At 48.1% G+C, this 20,579-nt stretch overlaps 1 protein-coding gene and 1 long non-coding RNA gene across 2 annotated transcripts in view; one reads left to right on the forward strand and one right to left on the reverse strand.

Moving 5' to 3' along the window:
• The window catches only part of lsp1a (lymphocyte specific protein 1 a), a 26,056-nt gene continuing 5,477 nt past the window's right edge, over positions 1 to 20,579 (forward strand). The window contains exons 1-12 of the mRNA XM_084671712.1: positions 1 to 290; positions 8,024 to 8,164; positions 11,643 to 12,108; positions 12,256 to 12,395; positions 12,514 to 12,784; positions 12,980 to 13,108; positions 15,016 to 15,059; positions 16,680 to 16,761; positions 17,433 to 17,570; positions 18,157 to 18,255; positions 18,604 to 18,687; positions 19,018 to 19,129. Of these exons, the coding sequence (XP_084527838.1) occupies positions 232 to 290; positions 8,024 to 8,164; positions 11,643 to 12,108; positions 12,256 to 12,395; positions 12,514 to 12,784; positions 12,980 to 13,108; positions 15,016 to 15,059; positions 16,680 to 16,761; positions 17,433 to 17,570; positions 18,157 to 18,255; positions 18,604 to 18,687; positions 19,018 to 19,129 (1,765 nt within the window). The 5' untranslated portion in view covers positions 1 to 231. The remainder of the gene's footprint in view (positions 291 to 8,023; positions 8,165 to 11,642; positions 12,109 to 12,255; positions 12,396 to 12,513; positions 12,785 to 12,979; positions 13,109 to 15,015; positions 15,060 to 16,679; positions 16,762 to 17,432; positions 17,571 to 18,156; positions 18,256 to 18,603; positions 18,688 to 19,017; positions 19,130 to 20,579) is intronic.
• LOC146258080 (uncharacterized) overlaps positions 18,197 to 20,579 on the reverse strand; it is an 11,023-nt gene continuing 8,640 nt past the window's right edge. Inside the window, exons 2-3 of the long non-coding RNA XR_014729683.1 lie at positions 18,531 to 18,762; positions 18,197 to 18,334 (exon numbers count right to left, since the gene is read on the reverse strand). This is a non-coding gene — a long non-coding RNA (uncharacterized LOC146258080). The remainder of the gene's footprint in view (positions 18,335 to 18,530; positions 18,763 to 20,579) is intronic.

A 20,579-nucleotide genomic window follows, 5' to 3' on the forward strand; every position in this document is an offset into this window, starting at 1 on the left:
CGCTTTAAACTGGGCTGGTATTCTCTCCAGACAGCGTGGGGGACAGGAGCTGTGTGCACATGCTCGAGTGTGAGAAGCAGAGTTCTTGTTAGAGAGAGAAAGGGAAAGGAGTGCAGAAACCACCCCGGACAGCGCACACAGCCTGTGGGCTGGGAACAGTGCAGGAGAGACACTGACTGTGGAGCAACATTGTGTTTTAATTTTCACATTAGTGAAGGAGAACGAAGAACCATGTCAGGTGCAATCCTGAGAAGAAACTCCAGCAAGCAAGGTTTACAGAACCTGCTGAGGTAAGCACCGTGTTAAAACTGTTTTTAGGACCAAAGTTCAGTCATTCAAGTTCTTCAAGTCAATGAAGTCTGTGTTTTAGGTAAGCTGTTGTTGGGAATTTGAGGTTAAACAATGTGATTATTGTCTTTGTTCTATAGACAACATTCAACATTCTACTTTTACTGACTAGAGAGGGGCAGCTAAACACGAAAAATAAAATATTTAATCACAAGATTTTGTGATCTTCATATTAGTGGGAACATGTCAACCCTCAACTTCCAGTATTTCTGGATAAATCATGCTGACTCAGTTGTTAATGCTGAAGTCACTCTTGGCATTCCCCTTAATGATTCCCAGAGTCCAAACAACTTTAGAGAATGAGCATGTGTGTTGGGCATGGCAGGCACTCCTACTAACGAACATCTCTGGCTGTCTCAGCTTTGGTTGAGCTTTTAGGTAAACATGTTTGCCTGATAACAGACTAGTCGGATTACTCTGTGTGTTTTGGGTCACATTGTGAGAATGTGTGTGTGTGCACCTCAGCTCTGATTACAGACAGGAATTCAGTGACCAGCTTTCTGTGTTAATCTCCTGGGACTGAACCTGGTCATGGTATGGTGCTGTGTTGTTGTTTTATTGCACTCCTTGTGTGCTGTGTGTGTGTGTGTGTGTTTGTGTATTTCGGAGACGGGGGGAGGAGAAAAAAATAATAAAAACGAGAGAGAGGAGAGTGAGAGTGAGATAGAGAAGAGAGAGAGAGAGAAGAGAGACAGAGAGAGAGAGAGAGAGAGAGAGAGAGAGAGAGAGAGAGAGAGAGAGAGAGAGAGACAGAGAGAGAGAGAGAGAGAGAGAGAGAGAGAGAGAGAGACAGAGACAGAGAGACAGAGAGAAAAGAAGGAGAGAGAGACAGAGAGACAGAGAGACAGAGAGACAGAGAGAAAAGAAGGAGAGAGAGAGAGAGACAAAGAGACAGAGAGACAGAGAGACAGAGAGACAGAGAGACAGAGAGACAGAGAGAAAAGAAGGAGAGAGAGAGAGACAGAGAGACAGAGAGACAGAGAGAAAAGAAGGAGAGAGAGAAAGACAGAGAGACAGAGAGAAAAGAAGGAGAGAGAGAGAGAGAGGGTAGGAAAGAAACCGTGCCTCCAGCTCCTGATAATTGAGGCTGAGGGAAACTGGGCCAGCGACCGGGGTCAGAGGTCAGGGGTGACATGGCTGGGCCCTTTGTTAGGGGGTTCCTCCCTGGTGGCGACATGCCTGGCCTTAACCCTCCCTTCCAGCATGTTCTCTGTGGGAGAGAACCAGTAGATGAGCAGAGGTGCTCTGTAAACTGACACCTTCCATTGAAAGCAGATTCAGGGATCAGTCAACACAATGCTGGAGGAAAACACTCAAGAAACAGCCAAGAGAGGTAACACAAGCCCTATTCTGGGAGGCACAGGCATGTGTTCCCCAGCCCTACGAACGCTGGATTTGATATTTCGCGTTACATTTACAGATCAGAAGAACGTGCATGGGAAGGTGTGTGGAAATATAAACACAATAACCAGTTCTCACTAACAAAGAAAAAGGTGATTTCTTCACTCTGTGATGAAAACTCAAATGCATTTAGTAGTGAATTCCTGGTGTTCCTGTGTTGTGTGTGGACGGTCTTGGAACACAAGTGTGCCGTGTCAGTCAGCTAAGAGCTGCTGCCTCCCCTGCCTCCTTACAGAGGGTCTCAGACCCTGTCAAGAGCTGCTGCCTCACCTGCCTCCTTACAGAGGGTCTCAGACCCTGTCAAGAGCTGCTGCCTCACCTGCCTCCTTACAGAGGGTCTCAGACCCTGTCAAGAGCTGCTGCCTCACCTGCCTCCTTACAGAGGGTCTCAGACCCTGTCAAGAGCTGCTGCCTCACCTGCCTCCTTACAGAGGGTCTCAGACCCTGTCAAGAGCTGCTGCCTCACCTGCCTCCTTACAGAGGGTCTCAGACCCTGTCAAGAGCTGCTGCCTCACCTGCCTCCTTACAGAGGGTCTCAGACCCTGTCAAGAGCTGCTGCCTCACCTGCCTCCTTACAGAGGGTCTCAGACCCTGTCAAGAGCTGCTGGCTCACCTGCCTCCTTACAGAGGGTCTCAGACCCTGTCAAGAGCTGCTGCCTCACCTGCCTCCTTACAGAGGGTCTCAGACCCTGTAAAGAGCTGCTGCCTCACCTGCCTCCTTACAGAGGGTCTCAGACCCTGTCAAGAGCTGCTGCCTCACCTGCCTCCTTACAGAGGGTCTCAGACCCTGTCAAGAGCTGCTGCCTCACCTGCCTCCTTACAGAGGGTCTCAGACCCTGTCAAGAGCTGCTGCCTCACCTGCCTCCTTACAGAGGGTCTCAGACCCTGTCAAGAGCTGCTGCCTCCCCTGCCTCCTTACAGAGGGTCTCAGACCCTGTCAAGAGCTGCTGCCTCACCTGCCTCCTTACAGAGGGTCTCAGACCCTGTCAAGAGCTGCTGCCTCACCTGCCTCCTTACAGAGGGTCTCAGACCCTGTCAAGCGCTGCTGCCTCACATGCCTCCTTACAGAGGGTCTCAGACCCTGTCAAGAGCTGCTGCCTCACCTGCCTCCTTACAGAGGGTCTCAGACCCTGTCAAGAGCTGCTGCCTCACCTGCCTCCTTACAGAGGGTCTCAGACCCTGTCAAGAGCTGCTGCCTCACCTGCCTCCTTACAGAGGGTCTCAGACCCTGTCAATAGCTGCTGCCTCACCTGCCTCCTTACAGAGGGTCTCAGACCCTGTCAAGAGCTGCTGCCTCACCTGCCTCCTTACAGAGGGTCTCAGACCCTGTCAAGAGCTGCTGCCTCACCTGCCTCCTTACAGAGGGTCTCAGACCCTGTCAAGAGCTGCTGCCTCACCTGCCTCCTTACAGAGGGTCTCAGACCCTGTCAAGAGCTGCTGCCTCACCTGCCTCCTTACAGAGGGTCTCAGACCCTGTCAAGAGCTGCTGCCTCCCCTGCCTCTCCACCAGGGGACTTCTCATCTCACTGGCATGCATTCATCTCTCTGAGACTCATGCCAGTTGCATGTATGTACAAATAGTGTACAGCTGTTATTCTTCAGCACCAGTTATTTAATGACCTACAGCCCTGGATAAAATGCTGCAAAGTCTCCCCCTCTTCTATGTCGTGCTTCTAACTCTAACTCTTTACAGTTTGGAGAGGTGGGGATGTTGGCACAGAGTCAATTTCAGTTCATAGAAGCGTATTTAGAAAATAAAGAATGAGAGTTTCTTCATGTCTGATGTTGAGATGCACGTCTGCTAACGCTGTAAGCAGACGAACCCTCTCAGAGAGAGAAGGATGTCATCACCCTCTACCACCGCAAAAGAGGCCGATTGCTCAGAAAACTTTATAGGCAATACTAATCGCCTCACATGACTCACTTTGAGACATTCCTCAGGTATTTTGTGACAAAGCTGTGATAGGTTGACTTGTTTGAAATCTTGAAGTATTCAATTTGATTTCCTGTTTCTATACATCTTCTCCTGACAGTTTGGAAAACAAAGTAAGGTTTATACCAAGCCACGATAGTTTCTATTTGAAAAATCTCTGACATAATCCGAGGTATCTTAAATCCAGAACCTCTAAAAGTGGTGTTTTCCACTTTCAGTGAGTCAAAGAGGTCATGTGGGGCTGATCTGTTTCGAATCAACTAAGACAACAAGAGAAAGCAATCCAGTCCCCCCATCTCTCATCCTATCCTACAGAAAACTACAGCAGTAGTAGTATATGTCATTCAGGATGTGTCCAGGTAAGAGAAACGTTCTGTTTTGCTCTCGTCTTTGCTAAACTGTATCGACAGCCCCTCACTGAGGGCCCTGCCGTGACCCCTGACCCCGCCCGGGTGACTGGCTGTGCTCTGTTTACGATACAGGGGAGATAAGGCCGTCAGGAATGTGGGGGCTCCTTCTGGTGAGTGCAGGGGCCAGGGAGCCCTCTGCAGTATGCTCTCTCCTGTGTGCCTGGCTAAAGGTTGTCCACAGTGAAAAGTCAACACTGGAGTTTCTCCCTCACCTCACATTATGCTCTAAATATGCAATACTTTAGAAGATCGCCAGTGATGTCACCTTGTTGAGATTCTTGCTTTCTCTGAGCTGTGCAGTGTGTGGTGGTGTTTCTCTGAGCTGTGCAGTGTGTGGTGGTGTTTCTCTGAGCTGTGCAGTGTGTGGTGGTGTTTCTCTGAGCTGTGCAGTGTGTGGTGGTGTTTCTCTGAGCTGTGCAGTGTGTGGTGGTGTTTCTCTGAGCTGTGCAGTGTGTGGTGGTGTTTCTCTGAGCTGTGCAGTGTGTGGTGGTGTTTCTCTGAGCTGTGCAGTGTGTGGTGGTGTTTCTCTGAGCTGTGCAGTGTGTGGTGGTGTTTCTCTGAGCTGTGCAGTGTGTGGTGGTGTTTCTCTGAGGTGAACTGAGCACCACAGCACTGCCTGGGAGACGAACCAGGAGGCTTTTTAAGAAGAATCTTTACGGGTTTGTTTTTGAACAAGTTAGGTCATACCACATTCTCAGAGGCTCATCTTAGCTTGCAGGGATCACTTGGTCGACATATAATTAAGATGCCTTTTCTTATCTTGTCATGCTCAACATAAGGTATGTTTCTAAACTGGCACTTTTTGTAAGGCCTTCGTCAGGTAGTAACTGTTGTGAATTGCTCCAAGCTTGTTTGGGGACTGTCTTAAGTCCTGCAGTCTTTGTATAAACATTTCTACGTGATTAAATGACCTCCACAACTGTTGAAACTTGTTTCAAAGACAACAATGACACAATTCCAGAAAAGTTTCCCATCCCGCCTCCTTGTCTTCAGTGTCTGTGTAACCTATCCTGGCAGACTTGGAAATGAAATCATTTGGGATTACGTCATTGTTCAACAAGACAGTGACAACACCTACTCTTAAGAAAAGTTCTCAGAGATCTTTGTTTTGTCTTGAGATGAAATGAGTCCAGCTTCCTGTGAATGGCCTCTGTGACCACAGTTAAGCAAACCAAAGACAAGTACAAACATAACGTAACTGTACAAACGACTCACCGAGCTCTGACTGAATGGGTGTTCAGTGCGTGTGGTCGTGTGCGCTTGTGAACGGGGCCACCAGGCAGACAGAAGGTAGGTGACTCAGAAGGTGTGACACATTTCCCCAGTGGCGGGAAAGCTGCAAGGGTTTCCACCTCTGATCCATCGCAGGGGTCAAAGGTCACGAGTCTTCTCGTCTTCCAATGACAGCATGCTTTCAAGTCTTTAACAGCCAGGTGTCATAATGAACATGGGGGCTTCAGTGGGTAAATGAACTGCTGAAGGGATTCCTAGAGATTCCTAGGTTCCCATTTGTTGGATTAACATTCAACAGCACCAGCAGAACTGGGGGTTATAGACTTTTGCCTGAAGTAGAACAGAGCAGTAGTGACTTTTATTCAGGACTTGATGATTTATGGATTTATGGATTTATGTGGGGCCAAACCGTACCAGACACAAGATGGTGTTTCCAGTCGTACACAGCTTGATATACCACCTTACACTGAAACACTTTCCTTTTACAGAATCAAAATCTGATTGATTGCCAAGTAATTACACATTTCAATAATTTGCTATGGTATATAGACACCTGTATCACACCTGTATCAGCTGCCCTGCCTCTACTGATCACACCTGTATCAGCTGCCCTGCCTCTACTGATCACACCTGTATCAGCTGCCCTGCCTCTACTGATCACACCTGTATCAGCTGCCCTGCCTCTACTGATCACACCTGTATCAGCTGCCCTGCCTCTACTGATCACACCTGTATCAGCTGCCCTGCCTCTACTGATCACACCTGAATCAGCTGCCCTGCCTCTACTGATCACACCTGTATCAGCTGCCCTGCCTCTACTGATCACACCTGTATCAGCTGCCCTGCCTCTACTGATCACACCTGTATCAGCTGCCCTGCCTCTACTGATCACACCTGAATCAGCTGCCCTGCCTCTACTGATCACACCTGTATCAGCTGCCCTGCCTCTGCTGCAGCAGCAGACCTCTGACAGGCAGCGAGCCCAGGCTTGCCTTCCTCCCCCTCCTCCTTCCCTTCTCCTCCCCTCCTCCTCCCCTCCTCCTCCCCCTCCCCCTCCCCCTCCCCCTCCCCCTCCCCCTCCCCCTCCCCCTCCCCCTCCCCCTCCCCCTCCCCCTCCCCCTCCCCCTCCCCCTCCCCCCTCCCCCTCCCCTCCTCCTCCCCCAACTTTAGCACACAGTAGAAGGACAAGGAATTAGAAAATAGGTCACTCAGAATGGAAACAGATTTGGATGATTGAATGAGGCATTAGTAATCCTTATGACTTCAAACCAGTCAGAGAAAGATTAATCACCTCATCTGAGTCAGAGGTGTGACCTGTGCCGAGGATGACATCATCCTAGAATATCGATGAAAGGGAAAATATTTGGTGAGGGCCGTGAAGTGTGGTTAGACAGCATTCAGTCCTGCCTCACTTCTCCCCCTTAAAGTCCTGAGATGGAAGCCTTGTTTTCTTGCTGGGTCTGCCTATTTATACAGGACATAGAAAGTGAAATGGCACATTGATCCAAAAATGTGAATGTTTCCAGCTGACTCGGACTGTACATGATCTGTGCCACAGAGACAAAGTCAGCAAAATGACAGAGTGACCCAGATCCAGCTGCATTCTGACCTCCCCTTCGAGCCCTCCCCCTCCCTCTCCCTCGCTTCCTCTCCCCTGCACCAGGCTGCTCTCGCTCCCTCTCCCCTGCACCAGGCTGCTCTCGCTGCCCTGGCTGGTGAGCTAATGCTGGAATGACAACACAGGAAGGAGAGGGGGAGCTGGGCCGCGGCAGAGCAGGGCTGATTTAGCAACTTGAAAGTTAAAAGCTGTAAAAAAAAGACCTAATGGACGTCAAAATTACCCCGAGATAAAAGACAGCATGTGTGGCTTGCTGGAGGGTCAGAGGTCATGCCCCAAGCCTCTGAGATAGACTTTTAGAGGCTGTGATAAATCAGAGAGCCTCCAGAAACAGATGGGGTGATCAGGTGGTGACACAGCGCCTGGGACCCATTAGCTTCCTATTAGTGACCTGAACTGCAGTTAATTGGCCCAAGCCAAATGGATATGAGAGTTGTAATACGACGCCAACCCACCAGTCAGTCCTGCTGTTTTTCTGCTTCAGGCAGATAGGCTGTCCCTCACCACAGACACACAGACACACAGACACACAGACACACAGCACACAGACACACAGACACACAGACACACAGACACACAGACACACAGACACACAGACACACAGACACACAGACACACAGCACACAGACACACAGACACACAGACACACAGACACACAGACACACAGACAAACAGACACACAGACAAACAGACACACCCAAAGCTATTCTTTGTCCCAAGACACGGTTTACATATTTGTTGTGATGAATGGGTGTTATTGCACACTGCTAACTCTGGGTGAGGCACATGTGTGTCTGTTGAGACAAACACAGGGGATCAGGTGTGTCAGCGATGCTCAGCCCCGCGCGGCCCCATCGCTCAAACAGACGTCCAGCTGACAGCCTCTCTCCAAGCTATCCCAGCGCCCCTTAACTGAACAGCCTCATTGTTTAGAAACGTTCTTAGGCTGCCTGCCGAGGAGGCTGGAGGATGATGACTCAGGGAATCCCAGGAATAAAGGAAGAGCTTTGATGAAGAAGGAAAAACCAAACGTGTTCTCATGAGGGTTGAAACAGTGTTGTTGTTCTGTGTTCTCTCCAGGGTGACGACCCAGAGAAGTGTGGAGGACGCAGAGGAGGTTGAGCGGGAGCGCAGGCGGAGGGCGCGGGAATCCTTCCGCAGAGGAAGCAGCCCCCCTGGAGGCGTCTCCCAGGACAACGGCCCCCCAGCTGAGGACGCCCTGTCAGTAGATCCCCACAGAACTGCTGAAAACATCATTCAATAAAAACTCACCAGAAGTCGCTATTGGCTCTCTGAAAAGTTGTTAGATTACGTGACAACGTCATGTATAGTCAGACTTTAGATCTGTAGATGTACAAGGAAGAACAATTACAGATCTAACATATCCCACTTCTATAAACACTGGGAACACTTGAACACCATGAAAGGTTAACGTGACGTCATTCACAAATCGGTACAGGTTATTTTGTTGCTGCCTAACAACAAAACCGATGGATTTGCCAAAGTAGCGGAAAGTTGCAACTCTGGCTTTGTATCCATCATCACACATAAATCGCTCAATATGGAACAACAATTCCCACGCCTCCTGTTCTAACTGTAGTTCTGAGATTGAAAAATGATCATCAAACTTAGCATCAGGAGTGTTCGTCAAGTTGATTGTTCCCAGTTGTGGTAACATCAACCTAGCCTGTCACAAGGGTGGGACTAAGCTAGTTCTCTCTTGCTGGCCATATATCCAGGGAAGTTCATGACACTGTTCTTAGTTTTTTATCCATTAGGAAATGCCACTAATCTTCCTTGGTCTCCTTATCCTTTCATTTACATTCCCTCCCCCTCCCCCTCCCCCTCTCTCTCTCTCCCTCACTCTCTCTCTCCCTCTCTCTCACTCTCTCTCTCCCTCTCTCTCTCACTCCTTTTCCCCCAAGTGCAGGACACAGCTGCCTTCTCATTACACAATCTTTAAAGAATGTTTACTGAGTGTCTTGGAGAACTACTGCCATGTCATAAAGATCTTAGAGTAGTTGCCACTTTTTAATCTCCGAAACGTAATTATGGACAATTTATCCAACACCTTCTCCAAGTGGTGAGAAAGAGGGAGCCAAAGAAGCCATATATTACTAAACCAGAGGCTGTGCCTTTCTAAACTGTGGTAACTTGACATGGGGTAGTCTCACTGTAGTCTGTAATTGTGGCTTGATCATAGAGAAGCTTGGGAAAATTCAACAACGGTTTGGAAAGCTAGCTGTTTCCTCTCTGCACCCCTGGGGGAGCAAAGGTACTTTGCATACTGGTTCAGAAGATCAAATGATTGTCGTGTCATCACTGGCCGACTGTAAAGTTGTTTCCGTGACAACCAAGCTCCGTCAGCACTTCACGACCAACCAGATTTTGAACTTGTTCTTTGTTGAACATAAACACAGTCCTGTTGTAACAGTCAGGACATTCCGCTCCTGCAGGTGTTGTTAAACTGCCAGCCGCCACATGCTAACAGGTCGGCACAAACAACATCTAGTACATGACTTCAGACGTAAGGCATTCAAACGTTGAAAAGCCTACTTGCTCATTATTCCTAATTAGCCATAGAAGTTGTAAAACAAACAAGGTGACGTATGTTCACATTAGTTTGTTTTAGTAGCTAGCTAAACAGCTTAATCATGTTGGGAATGCCAGTGGCATTCTTTACATCCAGCTCCCAGCAGGATTGAACACTTTCATCCCAGGACTTAAAGGAACTAAAGAATGGGACCATCGTTGTGCTGGCAGTTATAAATAGTGCTGATAGCACAGTATAAATAGCATAAAGAATGCTTCACTAATAGAGCTCTTTGTAGACTGTTGTGCAGTGGAAGAAAGCAGGCGCGCATGTTTGGAGTTACCCGTGGTGACCCTGCTAAAGTTCACACTGGGAAAATCTCTGTGGGAAATGGGCCTTGTGGCGCTACAAGAAAAGAGTTTCCACAGTTTTGAAAAGCAGGTGTTTGATGAAACCAAATATGGAGTGTAGGTCGTTGTAGGTGGCTCTGCATATTTTGTGTGTTTTGACCAAAAGCAGTTGGTTCAATATTAGCCAACATGAGGAAGCCTGGGTACCCTACCATGAAGTGCAAAAATGCACTCAATTGAACAGTGACTGAAAATACAAGGCATGTGGATTTATACTTAATGAATACATAGCTAATGAGTAGGCTACATACTAAATTCTAACAGAATGTAATAATATTCAGAGTTAGCATTGTGTAAACTGTCTTGGTCTTGCACTGGCCTAAACTCTAAGGTTTTGGTCCATCACTTCTGATTAAGAGCCAGTGATGTATTAGAATACATGGCACTTCATAAAACACATTCTTTTAGTGCCACATAAAAAATCAGGAAAAATGCATTTTGGCCACCACCCCAGTTTTAGGCTGGAAACTATACTGCCAAGGGAGGGAGGGCTATTATCCAGTTGTTTGCTCTGTGTGATATATTTTTTACGTGTAGCATAGTGATGTGGGGGGGGGGGCTGTTCCATAAAGCGAGTTATTCGGTGAAGTCGCTCTTGCCCCCAGAGTGTTTAGATCTCACCATGCCCCTTCCCCACTGCCTGAGCTGTCGACCTGGGAGAAGAGATGACGGTAAACTTCACCGTCTTTTCCAGTCTTACGCCTGTGTAACGGAGTTAGAACCGTGAAACTCGCTCCTCAGGTATGTAACATGTCCACCGCGTCAACGAAGAGCTAGCTTTTCTTTGGCGTTGTTGGTAGTGGTCACGCTTGGCAAGTCGGAGGTTGTGCGTTCGAGCCCAGTGAGTGGCGAACGAGCCTTGTTGTGACGGAGCGTGGCTACAGCTGTTACATACCGTCACACCTGTATCTTACCCCACAGCCTGCGTCAGTGGGACCACCTCGTACTGCAAGCATCGACTTGTTACAGAAAGTATAGTGACCGTGTGGTTTATATTTTAGGATTACAGGATCTTGATAATCGTGCCACAGACATACACACACAAACGAAATTCCATGCCAAAACCTTGAGACTGTGTGCTGAACAAACTAAGGCCTAACATTGTTGTATTGTATTTAACCACGTTAGGACACCCTAAACTAAAAAACACACACACACACACACCTCCTCACGGCCACAAGCCACTATGTGGTGAAATCAGGTGTTAATCTCAACCCACCTCAAACCTCTGTGGTTCCAGCTGGGTGTCATCCAGCCCAGCCCCTGGCAGAACAGAACCCTCAGCAACAACATGATGAGTGTCCACAGACAGCTTGCTGATGAGTGTCCACAGACAGCTTGCTCACTGCAGCTGTTTCCTCCTGTGGTGTTTGATGTGGTGACAGCCTGAGGTGAGCGGTGTGAAGCTCCAGCCGTGTAAGGCTCATCCTGTTATTCACCCCCACTGGGCACGAGCGCTGTGCGGTCACTGCTTATATCTGCCGCACTGCTATTTTGCATCCATCCTAAACTAAAATACATCAGTGATTTCATATTGTTTTATCTTTTTGTTGCGCTTGGTTGTAAGTCAGGGTTAGCCTCGCAAATTTATTTTGTTGACAAATCAAACGACCACAACAAGTTCAGTACAGTCCAACTGCTCAAAAAAGGAAACCAAAGATTTAGGTACCATCAGCTCATCGGAAGCATCTCCACATCAAGCTAGGCTAGGTGTACCTGAACGCTAACTGTGTCGTACCTCCCGTGCATGCCGCAGGTACGACGGTGAGCTGAAGACAAGCAGCCCTCTGGAGGAGGATGAGGGCTTCAGCGACTGGACCCAGCGCCTGGAGAGACGCCGGCAGCAGCGCATGGAGGAGCTGGGGCAGGAGCTGGGGCAGGAGCTGGGGCAGGAGCTGGGGCAGGAGCTGGGGCAGGAGCTGGGGCAGGAGCGGGGGCAGGAGCGGGGGCAGGGGCAGGAGGCGGCAAGCAGAGCAGCTGAAACGCCCGAAAACACCCTTTCCGTCACGGACACGGCCGCTATGCGTCTGCAAAGAAAACCCAAGGACCGGGAGGAGGATGAGGTGAAGACGTTGACATGGAAGGAGGGTGAGAAGAGGAGGAAGGGAAATGAGAAGGATACAGAGGACAGGGGCCGAGGGGGAGTGAAGGAGAGAGAGCAGGAAGAGGTGCGAGTGGAGCAGATGAGAGTCCTGAAGGACAACCAGAGACCGGAGGTTGAGGTAAGGGTCTTTCCTGAACAGCATTCAAAGATCGTTTGAAATTCCTACATCTCCAGTTAAACAAAATCATGGGATCGGAAGAAGTCTATTCTGGGAAACTACCCATCTCAAACCCATCATGTGACTAATTCATCTGTGTACCTCCAGGTGAAGGAGAAAAGACAAGAAGTGAAGGTGTCACACACATCTAAAGTGTTTGTGAATCAGGAAGCCAAGCAAAACACCAATGGAAATGCACCCAGAGAGGAAGTGACATCACACCTGGTAAAAACCAAAAGGACTTCAAGGTGAGTTAGTAAAGAAATCACATCCCTCGTATCGATGTGTGTGTAGAGAAGACCTACAGCACATTCTGCAACAAAAATCAGTTATTTCTCCCTCAATCAACCTCTATTTTCTCTCCAGTACCTCCATCCGCCACGCGGCCCAAGCAGCAGAGCTGGCGGAGGATGAAGAAAGGGCGATGATTCTGGAGACAGAGCAGAGGCTGGAGAAGTTCAGACGCTGCCACCAGGAGAAGGAGAACCAGGAGCTGGAGCTGCTCCGTCTGAGGCAGGCGGAGGCAGAGCAGGAGCTGGAGGAGCTGAAGAGGAGGAGGGAGGAGAGGCGGGAGGCCAGGGAGGGAGAGGAGCGCAGGAGGGGGGCGGAGGAGCAGCTACGCCAGGCCAAGGAAGAGGTGAAGGAACACAGTCTGAAGACACACACAAAGATAGTTTGGTTTCATATAATATATCATCACAAAATATATTATTTATTTGTATAATTATGAATAGAATATGATTCCAAATCATGAGCAAGGGAAGCACATCTGCAAAAGCAGCCCTGGAGAACAGGGTAGCCCTGTCTGATCTGTGGGGGTGTTGTGTCTCAGGCGGAGAAGAGGAGGATGAAGGAGGACATTGAGCGGAGGAGGATGCAGGCGGCAGCAAAGATGAAGACGCTTAGTGCCTCTGGGGAGGATGGAGAAGAGATGTTCAGCCCTCTCAGTCCCACACACAAGGTAACACTTCCTCTGTACACAGCGGTCTGTCACTGACTAGTTAAACCTAACATGGCTATAGTGTATTTCTCATAATAATCATGCTTTAAATATATTTAAACACAATAAACATATAGATGAACTGTATATGTATGTATAGTATACATCATACTGAAAATATATGAACAGCAAGCAAAGTTATGAACTGTAACTTTAATTTTTGCAGCCACCGTGAGTTGAGTTTTGAGCCAGTAAGTTGCATGTGCGTGTGTTCATCATGTGTGTGTGTGTTCATTATGTGTGTGTGTTCATCATGTACACTGTGTGACATGTGTGATCCAAATGTCAGCATTCGCACTGTTTCCACTTTCCTGTTCTCTGCTGCATGTAGTGTTTCACACATGTAGTGTTTCACACATGTAGTGTTTCACACATGTAGTGTTTCACACATGGGTTAGGACTGGTGTGTTTGGTCAATGTGTCAACAGAGACAAAAGCTGCTTTGAGTTTGGAAATTGAATAACCATCCCTCACTTTTAGTTTTTACACCATCAAGCCATCTACGATAAGACAGAATGATAGCTTTTATAGCATGTCTGTGTTAAAGCACTAGCCAACTTCTGTTCCTCTGGTTTGTGGACAAGTAGAAGGTGCTGTCCTTCAGGTCGGGGGCAAAGACACATGCACGTGTCTTGCACGTGTCCATGTGTGGTTGACCGTCTGCCAAGCTAACAAACACGATGTCCACTAAGCTGCACCGTGTTTAATAGTGATCCACTGTTACTCTGCCACTGCCTGGCTTGTGCTTTGAAACGCATGACCTGTGTTCTGTAACATGGTGTTGTCTGTCAAATGTCGCATTTCTCATCTTTCAATGAGTCATTTGTCAGTAAAACTTAAATAATTCAATTCATATTGCGTTTAAATCTTATTTGGTCCAATAATCATATTTGGATCCAGCTAAATCAACTTCTAAATCTGGGACATAATCCCCAGATGCCGTTTCAGTCTCATGCTATTTCTAACACATTACTCTGACAAGACCAGTTCCTTCCGGCAAGGCAACCTGCTGCTGAACAAGATAAATACAAAGTAGACATACAACTTCACTAAACTGAGACTATGCTGAAGGACCTCCATGTTGTTGTTGTGGGTCTGGGGTGTGTGAGGTGATGTGTTCAGGAGGGGGTTGCTGTCATCAGCTTCCCTCTGCTTGTGTGTGAGTTCACAGAGAGAATGGATAGGGTTTGACAGCACAAAATGCTGGCTTGGTGAGTGGGGGTCTGAAGGCTGCGCTCTTTGATTCAGGTCCAGGGTTTCAGCTGCAACATCAGGGATCCTTGTGTGTGGGTGGAACCAGAGCATGCAAGCATGCCTGGCCGTGGCTACTTTGAAGTACGACCCCTCTGGCAACCGAGGGATGACTGCCGTCTGATCCCTTTCCTAACCACACGCTTCTACACAGATAATGATTTAGTTATTTTGATAACCACCAGAAAATTGAAGCCTAGTGAAAACTTTAACCAAGCATTTCCTTTGGAAGAGACTGCCTGTTTCCCATTCATCAGAAGCAAACTGTAACGCAGTCCAAGTAGATAATAAAATGTCAATGTCGTCATCTAAAACGCCAGTCAGAATGCTGTGAATATGAGCTTTAGGTTATAGCATGCAGCTGAAATGGCCGAAACTTCTTGTACCCTTAAAATAATTCTTCATAAAACTAAGAACAAACCTTGGATTGAGCAATGTAGCTTGAAGATGTCATATTAATAGGAAGTGACATGTCCCAGATGCTTGATAAAGACCAGTAGACACTGTTGTTTGATTTTGGCTGAGTGCAGATCTGTAATTAACGCTATCAGCAGCTTTCCCAGTCTGAGCAGATCTGTGGGGATAAACATTCACGCTGTTCTCCTCTTCTGTTTCAGATCACAGAGAGAACGGAATCCTTGAACCGATCCCTCAAGAAAAGGTAAGCGGTCAAACAGCACATCGTACGACTCAAGCTCATTCCTCAAACCGTTTCTCAAATTGTACATTCAGAGAAAGGGGGATTACCCAAATCAAGTGTGTTTGGATAGCCATTTTTACAAGTAGTGTCACAGAGGGACTTCACATATGCCCCTCTAACTGCCCCTAGTGTGCGGGGCCCTCAGTAGATGCACGTCTGAGGCAGAAAGGCGGTGATGCAGCCGGCAAGGCTGCTGTCTGAACGTAAACACTGAGGTGGGGACCAGTGGCGACCTCTCCACCCTCTCAGTGCATCACCATCGCCAGGCGGGATTGAAGACTGGCTTAACTGGATCCAGATGTGGGGGCTGGGTTCTCCAGTGGCTAGTGAAGTATGGCTGTGGCCTGCAGTCCGGCTCCACGCAGTCTGGTGGTGAGGAGCTCCTGCCCCTGGGGGGCTCACAGACCACCACCCTCCGCTGGGAGAACGGCTCCCTTCCAGCATGACGTCATTTCCGGGCACGTCTCCCTCCACATGGTTTCAGGCACAACATCAGCAGGTGTGATGATCCCTGTGCTCTGGAAGTCATGTGTGGAGAAGAGTGTCGGAGCGAATCAAAACGTCCTCCAACTCTGGAGACGGATGGCAGGTCTCACCCATTGGGTCTCCTGCCAGTTCTGCTGCAAGAAGCATGACATCATTCAACCAATCCATCGTCTCAACTGGAGAAGAACGAGAGTCCCAAATAAAGTCATGTGGACAACATTTATCACCCTAAAACAACACTGTCATGCCAAAGCAAGCTGTGTAAACTTCCAGTCCTATCCTTAAGGACCTCCACATGCTTTTAACGAACATTCCCGCCTAATACCAATGCAAACACACTGAGGTGATGGCGAAATAAAGGAAGCAAGGGGTCACTATTTCCTGATACTTTTACACCAGTCCAAAAAGGGTTTATTTGCATTCAGTGGAGACATTGAGATGTTGCCAAGGCGGTGTTTCTGGACAGCTGCTGGAGAGACTGCCTACGCTCAGTGAGAGCTCACCTCTCTGGGTCTCTCTGGGTCTCTCTGGGCCTGTCTGGGTCTCTCTGGGTCTCTCTGGGTCTCTCTGGGCCTCTCTGGGTCTCTCTGGGTCTCTCTGGGTCTGTCTGGGTCTCTCTGGGTCTCTCTGGGTCTGTCTGGGTCTCTCTGGGTCTGTCTGGGTCTCTCTGGGCCTCTCTGGGTCTCTCTGGGTCTCTCTGGGTCTCTCTGGGTCTCTCTGGGTCTCTCTGGGTCTGTCTGGGTCTCTCTGGGCCTCTCTGGGTCTCTCTGGGTCTCTCTGGGTCTCTCTGGGTCTCTCTGGGTCTCTCTGGGTCTGTCTGGGTCTCTCTGGGTCAGTGCTGACAGAGGGCCCTGTAGCCGTGCAAAATATCTCATCCAAACTCTGGATGGCAGCGCACAATCAAAGGCTCAGTTTGAAGACAAAAGTGAAATGTTGAGAAGCTCAGTGTGGGAAAGGGATATTTCTGAGGGGAGAAATGATGAGACTTGCTCACTCACAGGAACGGATGCCAAAATACTTTTTTAAAGTGATTTTTCTCATTCCCCGTCTTATGTTTCATGAGGCCTCAGTGAATGTCTTTGTTTTTGGATACAGTAACAGCTTCAAGAAGACACTGCCTCCTATTCTCCTTTCCAAGATGGATGACAGACTGGAGCAGTACACCCAGGCCATTGAGGTGAGCTCCCAGCTGGTTTCTCTCCCCTTGTCCTTCGCCTTCTTCCACCCCTCCCCCTCTCTTCTCCCCTCCTCTTCCCCCTCCTTCTCCCCTTCTCCTTCCCCTCCCCCCGCTCCTTCCCCCTCTCAGACGTTGCCTTGAAGGAGGTGATGAATGCCTTCATCACGTTACTCTTTCATCAGACTGGTCCGCTCTCCGCCTCTGTGGGTGAGACACTATGTCTGTCTGCTGTCTCATACATGGTTACAGTAAACATGTGAGCTGCTGCCAAGGTTGACACATCAAAGTCAAGCACACTGTCAAACCAGCTGGCTTCTCATTTGGGAGAGGATGGATGGGTTCCTCCAACACGACTTGGTTGTCTCTCTCAGTCTTGTGCTACTTTAGTCATACCTGTCATTCTCTGTGTGTAATCGGTTCAGGAGGCCCTGCTTTCCGGACGGGGACGTTTCCCCAGGCAACGTAGTAGTCCCACTTTTTCACTGGATTGTTTTGAGTGCTAGTTTAGGACCGGAACTCCAGCATTCCGTTATGTTTGCATTTTCATCTTCCTTCTCCTTAACTGAAACTCTAAATAGAAATACTGTAATAGTGAGGATGACATCTGTTAACCCTTAGTTACATATACATAGGTGTGTAAAACAGACGTTTTTTTTCTGGGTGTTTTCCAGAGTTCCCAAGAGGCTAAAGCAGCGAAACAGGCCTTGGTGGATATTCCCAGCACCCCTGAGGCTGTTGCTTCCAAGAAGAACCTGTTTGAGGCTGGAGAAGCCTGGAGCCAGAGCCCAGCCAAGGGAACTTCCTGCAAGGCAAGGAGCAACCAACACACCCCCTCACCAGGACCACACGATCCGACTGTCTGTCTACGGATGTAGAGAAACAAAGAATCAGATGACCTTGTGGCTGTATCTCTCTGTGGTTCTTTGTGAAGACAGGTTTAAAATTAGGATATAAGAGAGATCATACAGAACTGATGACCACCAGGAAATGAGCTGTGCCAAATCTGTTCCACTGACTTCCAGCATGCTGCCGTGAGACATACTGTTCTCAAACTCATCTTTGTCAAATGAATGCAGGACCTAGTCCAGGGCACAGTCCACACGTCCTCAGGTTAATTCAGTATCTTCACCCCGGTCTAAGACCTCACACTTCTTTTTATAAACGCGTGTGGACTGTGTTTCTACTGAGTAGTGCGTTTCCCAGGTCACCTCGGGTCCTCCAGCTCAGGGCTGATGGTCTGGTCTAACCTCCTTCTCCTCCCTCACAACAACTATTTGGCAGGTTTATGAGAAGTGTCAAGTCAACGACCGGCGTGATCCAGCGTAGCAGTGGGGTCAGGGTCTGCAGTGGTTTCACTGGCTCTAGACTCAACATGTTGTGATGTGTGTGTGTCAGGATGCTGAGGGGCTGAAGGTGGGCGTGGCTGACCTCATTACCCAATGGGTGAAGGGGAACCCTGATGACAGCGGCAAGCAGTCTCCCTCCAGACCTTCGGTGAGTCACCTGAACTGGTCCTTACCTGTGTGACCGATGGACCGGTCCTTAACTGTGTGACCGATTAAGCAGTCCTTACCTGTGTGACAGAATTTTTATACGCCTGTATCTTGCTCATGTTTCTTCTGAGGCATATTTGTTGTCAAGTAAAGTTGCATTTATCATTTTGAAGATGAAATGACTTGATGGTGATTTACTAACCCTAACCCTAACTCATGTGAGGTCTAAGTCTGCCCTCTTGTGGGAAAAAGTGTGTCTGTAGGTGAGATTCATACCTCTTTGATTCGGGGTTTGTGTCCTTTTGCAACTCAAACCAGCTGAAAGTGTTTTTTGCTGTGGGTGTTTCAGGACGTCAGACCTGGTGATGTGATGCAGAAGAAGAACATGTGGGAGATCCTTGGAGATTCATCCCCTGGAAGGCCTGGGGCCAAGGTGAACTTCCCCACTGTGAGCTGTACGCTGACTGAAGGACACGCTGACACTGACTGGACACATTATACCAAGAGTCTTAAATAGAGAAGAATTTGAACAACATTTAGTGAAGAATGCAGCACAAGTCGCTATGCAAACCTGTCCAAATATTTGGATAGATAAGTTAGATAATGTTCCACAGTTGGAACATGATGCAGAACATTAGGCTAGGAATATGAATGTGTTGGGTAAAATTATTCTAAACTATTCTCTGACTGGTCAATGCACCATTGTTTCCAGATACATCTATTGTAATATTCTGTTGTGTTAAACCAGTCTCTATTTTCTCAGGGTACACCCTCTGGTAAGAGGTACAAATTTGTTGTGACGGGTCATGGAAAATATGAGAAGATTCCTGTCAATGAGAACGGTGATGAATATACCAATGCTAATGGAAAATCAGGTGAGAAGTCTTGCTTTAAAGGGAGCCATTCTTGGTTGTGAGATCAAGTAGTGTTTCAAAAAACAACACAATTTCACAAAGTATTCTAATCAGCAACATTTTGCATAACAACTTGTTTTTTTCTGTAACTACTTGGTATTAGTAGTCCAATAAATTCTCACACGTTTTGTCTTGAGGATAATGCCAAGCATTTATTTGGCTGGTCCTGTAGATTAAATGATATCCAACCAATGAAATCTTTAGATATTAACAAAATGGCAGCCAAACAATTAAAAATTATTCAGCAAACACCAAAAGCACCAAGTTTCTCAAGCCTTCCACCCTCTTCACTCCAACTACCATTCTTCACAACTTTTTAAGACATTTTTGGAATCAAAAATGCATAGAAAAACACTGCTGTGAACTTGTCTCCACACACATATCCCTCACCAGACTATAGCTGCCTTACCAAACATAGAAAATCAAGCATTCAATAGAAGTGTTCTAAATTAAGCTATGGGCCTTCTGTCTGTGAACAGTTAAAACATAATGTTGTGATTGTACATATTACTGTTGAGGGCCTCCTTGCCCCTGCCACCCCGTGGGCCTCCCAGAAGCCTTTAAACACATCTCAGTTCCTGAAGCTGCCTCGACCCAAACCATCGTATTGGTGTCGTAGATTAAAATGATCTGTGACAGCAACGATAGCCATATTCTCAGGAGAAAGGAGCCTTAGGAGGGCTTTGCAGTCATCAGAAAAAAACACATTTAAATTACTTTTTCACTTTTAAGATGAATTGGTTTAGTACCAAGCCCCTGCAGTGTCCCAGTCCCTGTAGATGGTTTAGTACCAAGCCCCTGCAGTGTCCCAGTCCCTGTAGATGGTTTAGTACCAAGCCCCTGCAGTGTCCCAGTCCCTGTAGATGGTTTAGTACCAAGCCCCTGCAGTGTCCCAGTCCCTGTAGATGGTTTAGTACCAAGCCCCTGCAGTGTCCCAGTCCCTGTAGATGGTTTAGTACCAAGCCCCTGCAGTGTCCCAGTCCCTGTAGATGGTTTAGTACCAAGCCCCTGCAGTGTCCCAGTCCCTGTAGATGGTTTAGTACCAAGCCCCTGCAGTGTCCCAGTCCCTGTAGATGGTTTAGTACCAAGCCCCTGCAGTGTCCCAGTCCCTGTAGATGGTTTAGTACCAAGCCCCTGCAGTGTCCCAGTCCCTGTAGATGGTTTAGTACCAAGCCCCTGCAGTGTCCCAGTCCCTGTAGATGGTTTAGTACCAAGCCCCTGCAGTGTCCCAGTCCCTGTAGATGGTTTAGTACCAAGCCCCTGCAGTGTCCCAGTCCCTGTAGATGGTTTAGTACCAAGCCCCTGCAGTGTCCCAGTCCCTGTAGATGGTTTAGTACCAAGCCCCTGCAGTGTCTCAGTCCCTGTAGATGGTTTAGTACCAAGCCCCTGCAGTGTCCCAGTCCCTGTAGAT

Source organism: Hypomesus nipponensis, chromosome 14, assembly GCF_054491055.1.
Source record: "Hypomesus nipponensis isolate SF chromosome 14, ASM5449105v1, whole genome shotgun sequence".
In the NCBI taxonomy this organism is placed as follows: Eukaryota; Metazoa; Chordata; class Actinopteri; order Osmeriformes; family Osmeridae; genus Hypomesus; species Hypomesus nipponensis.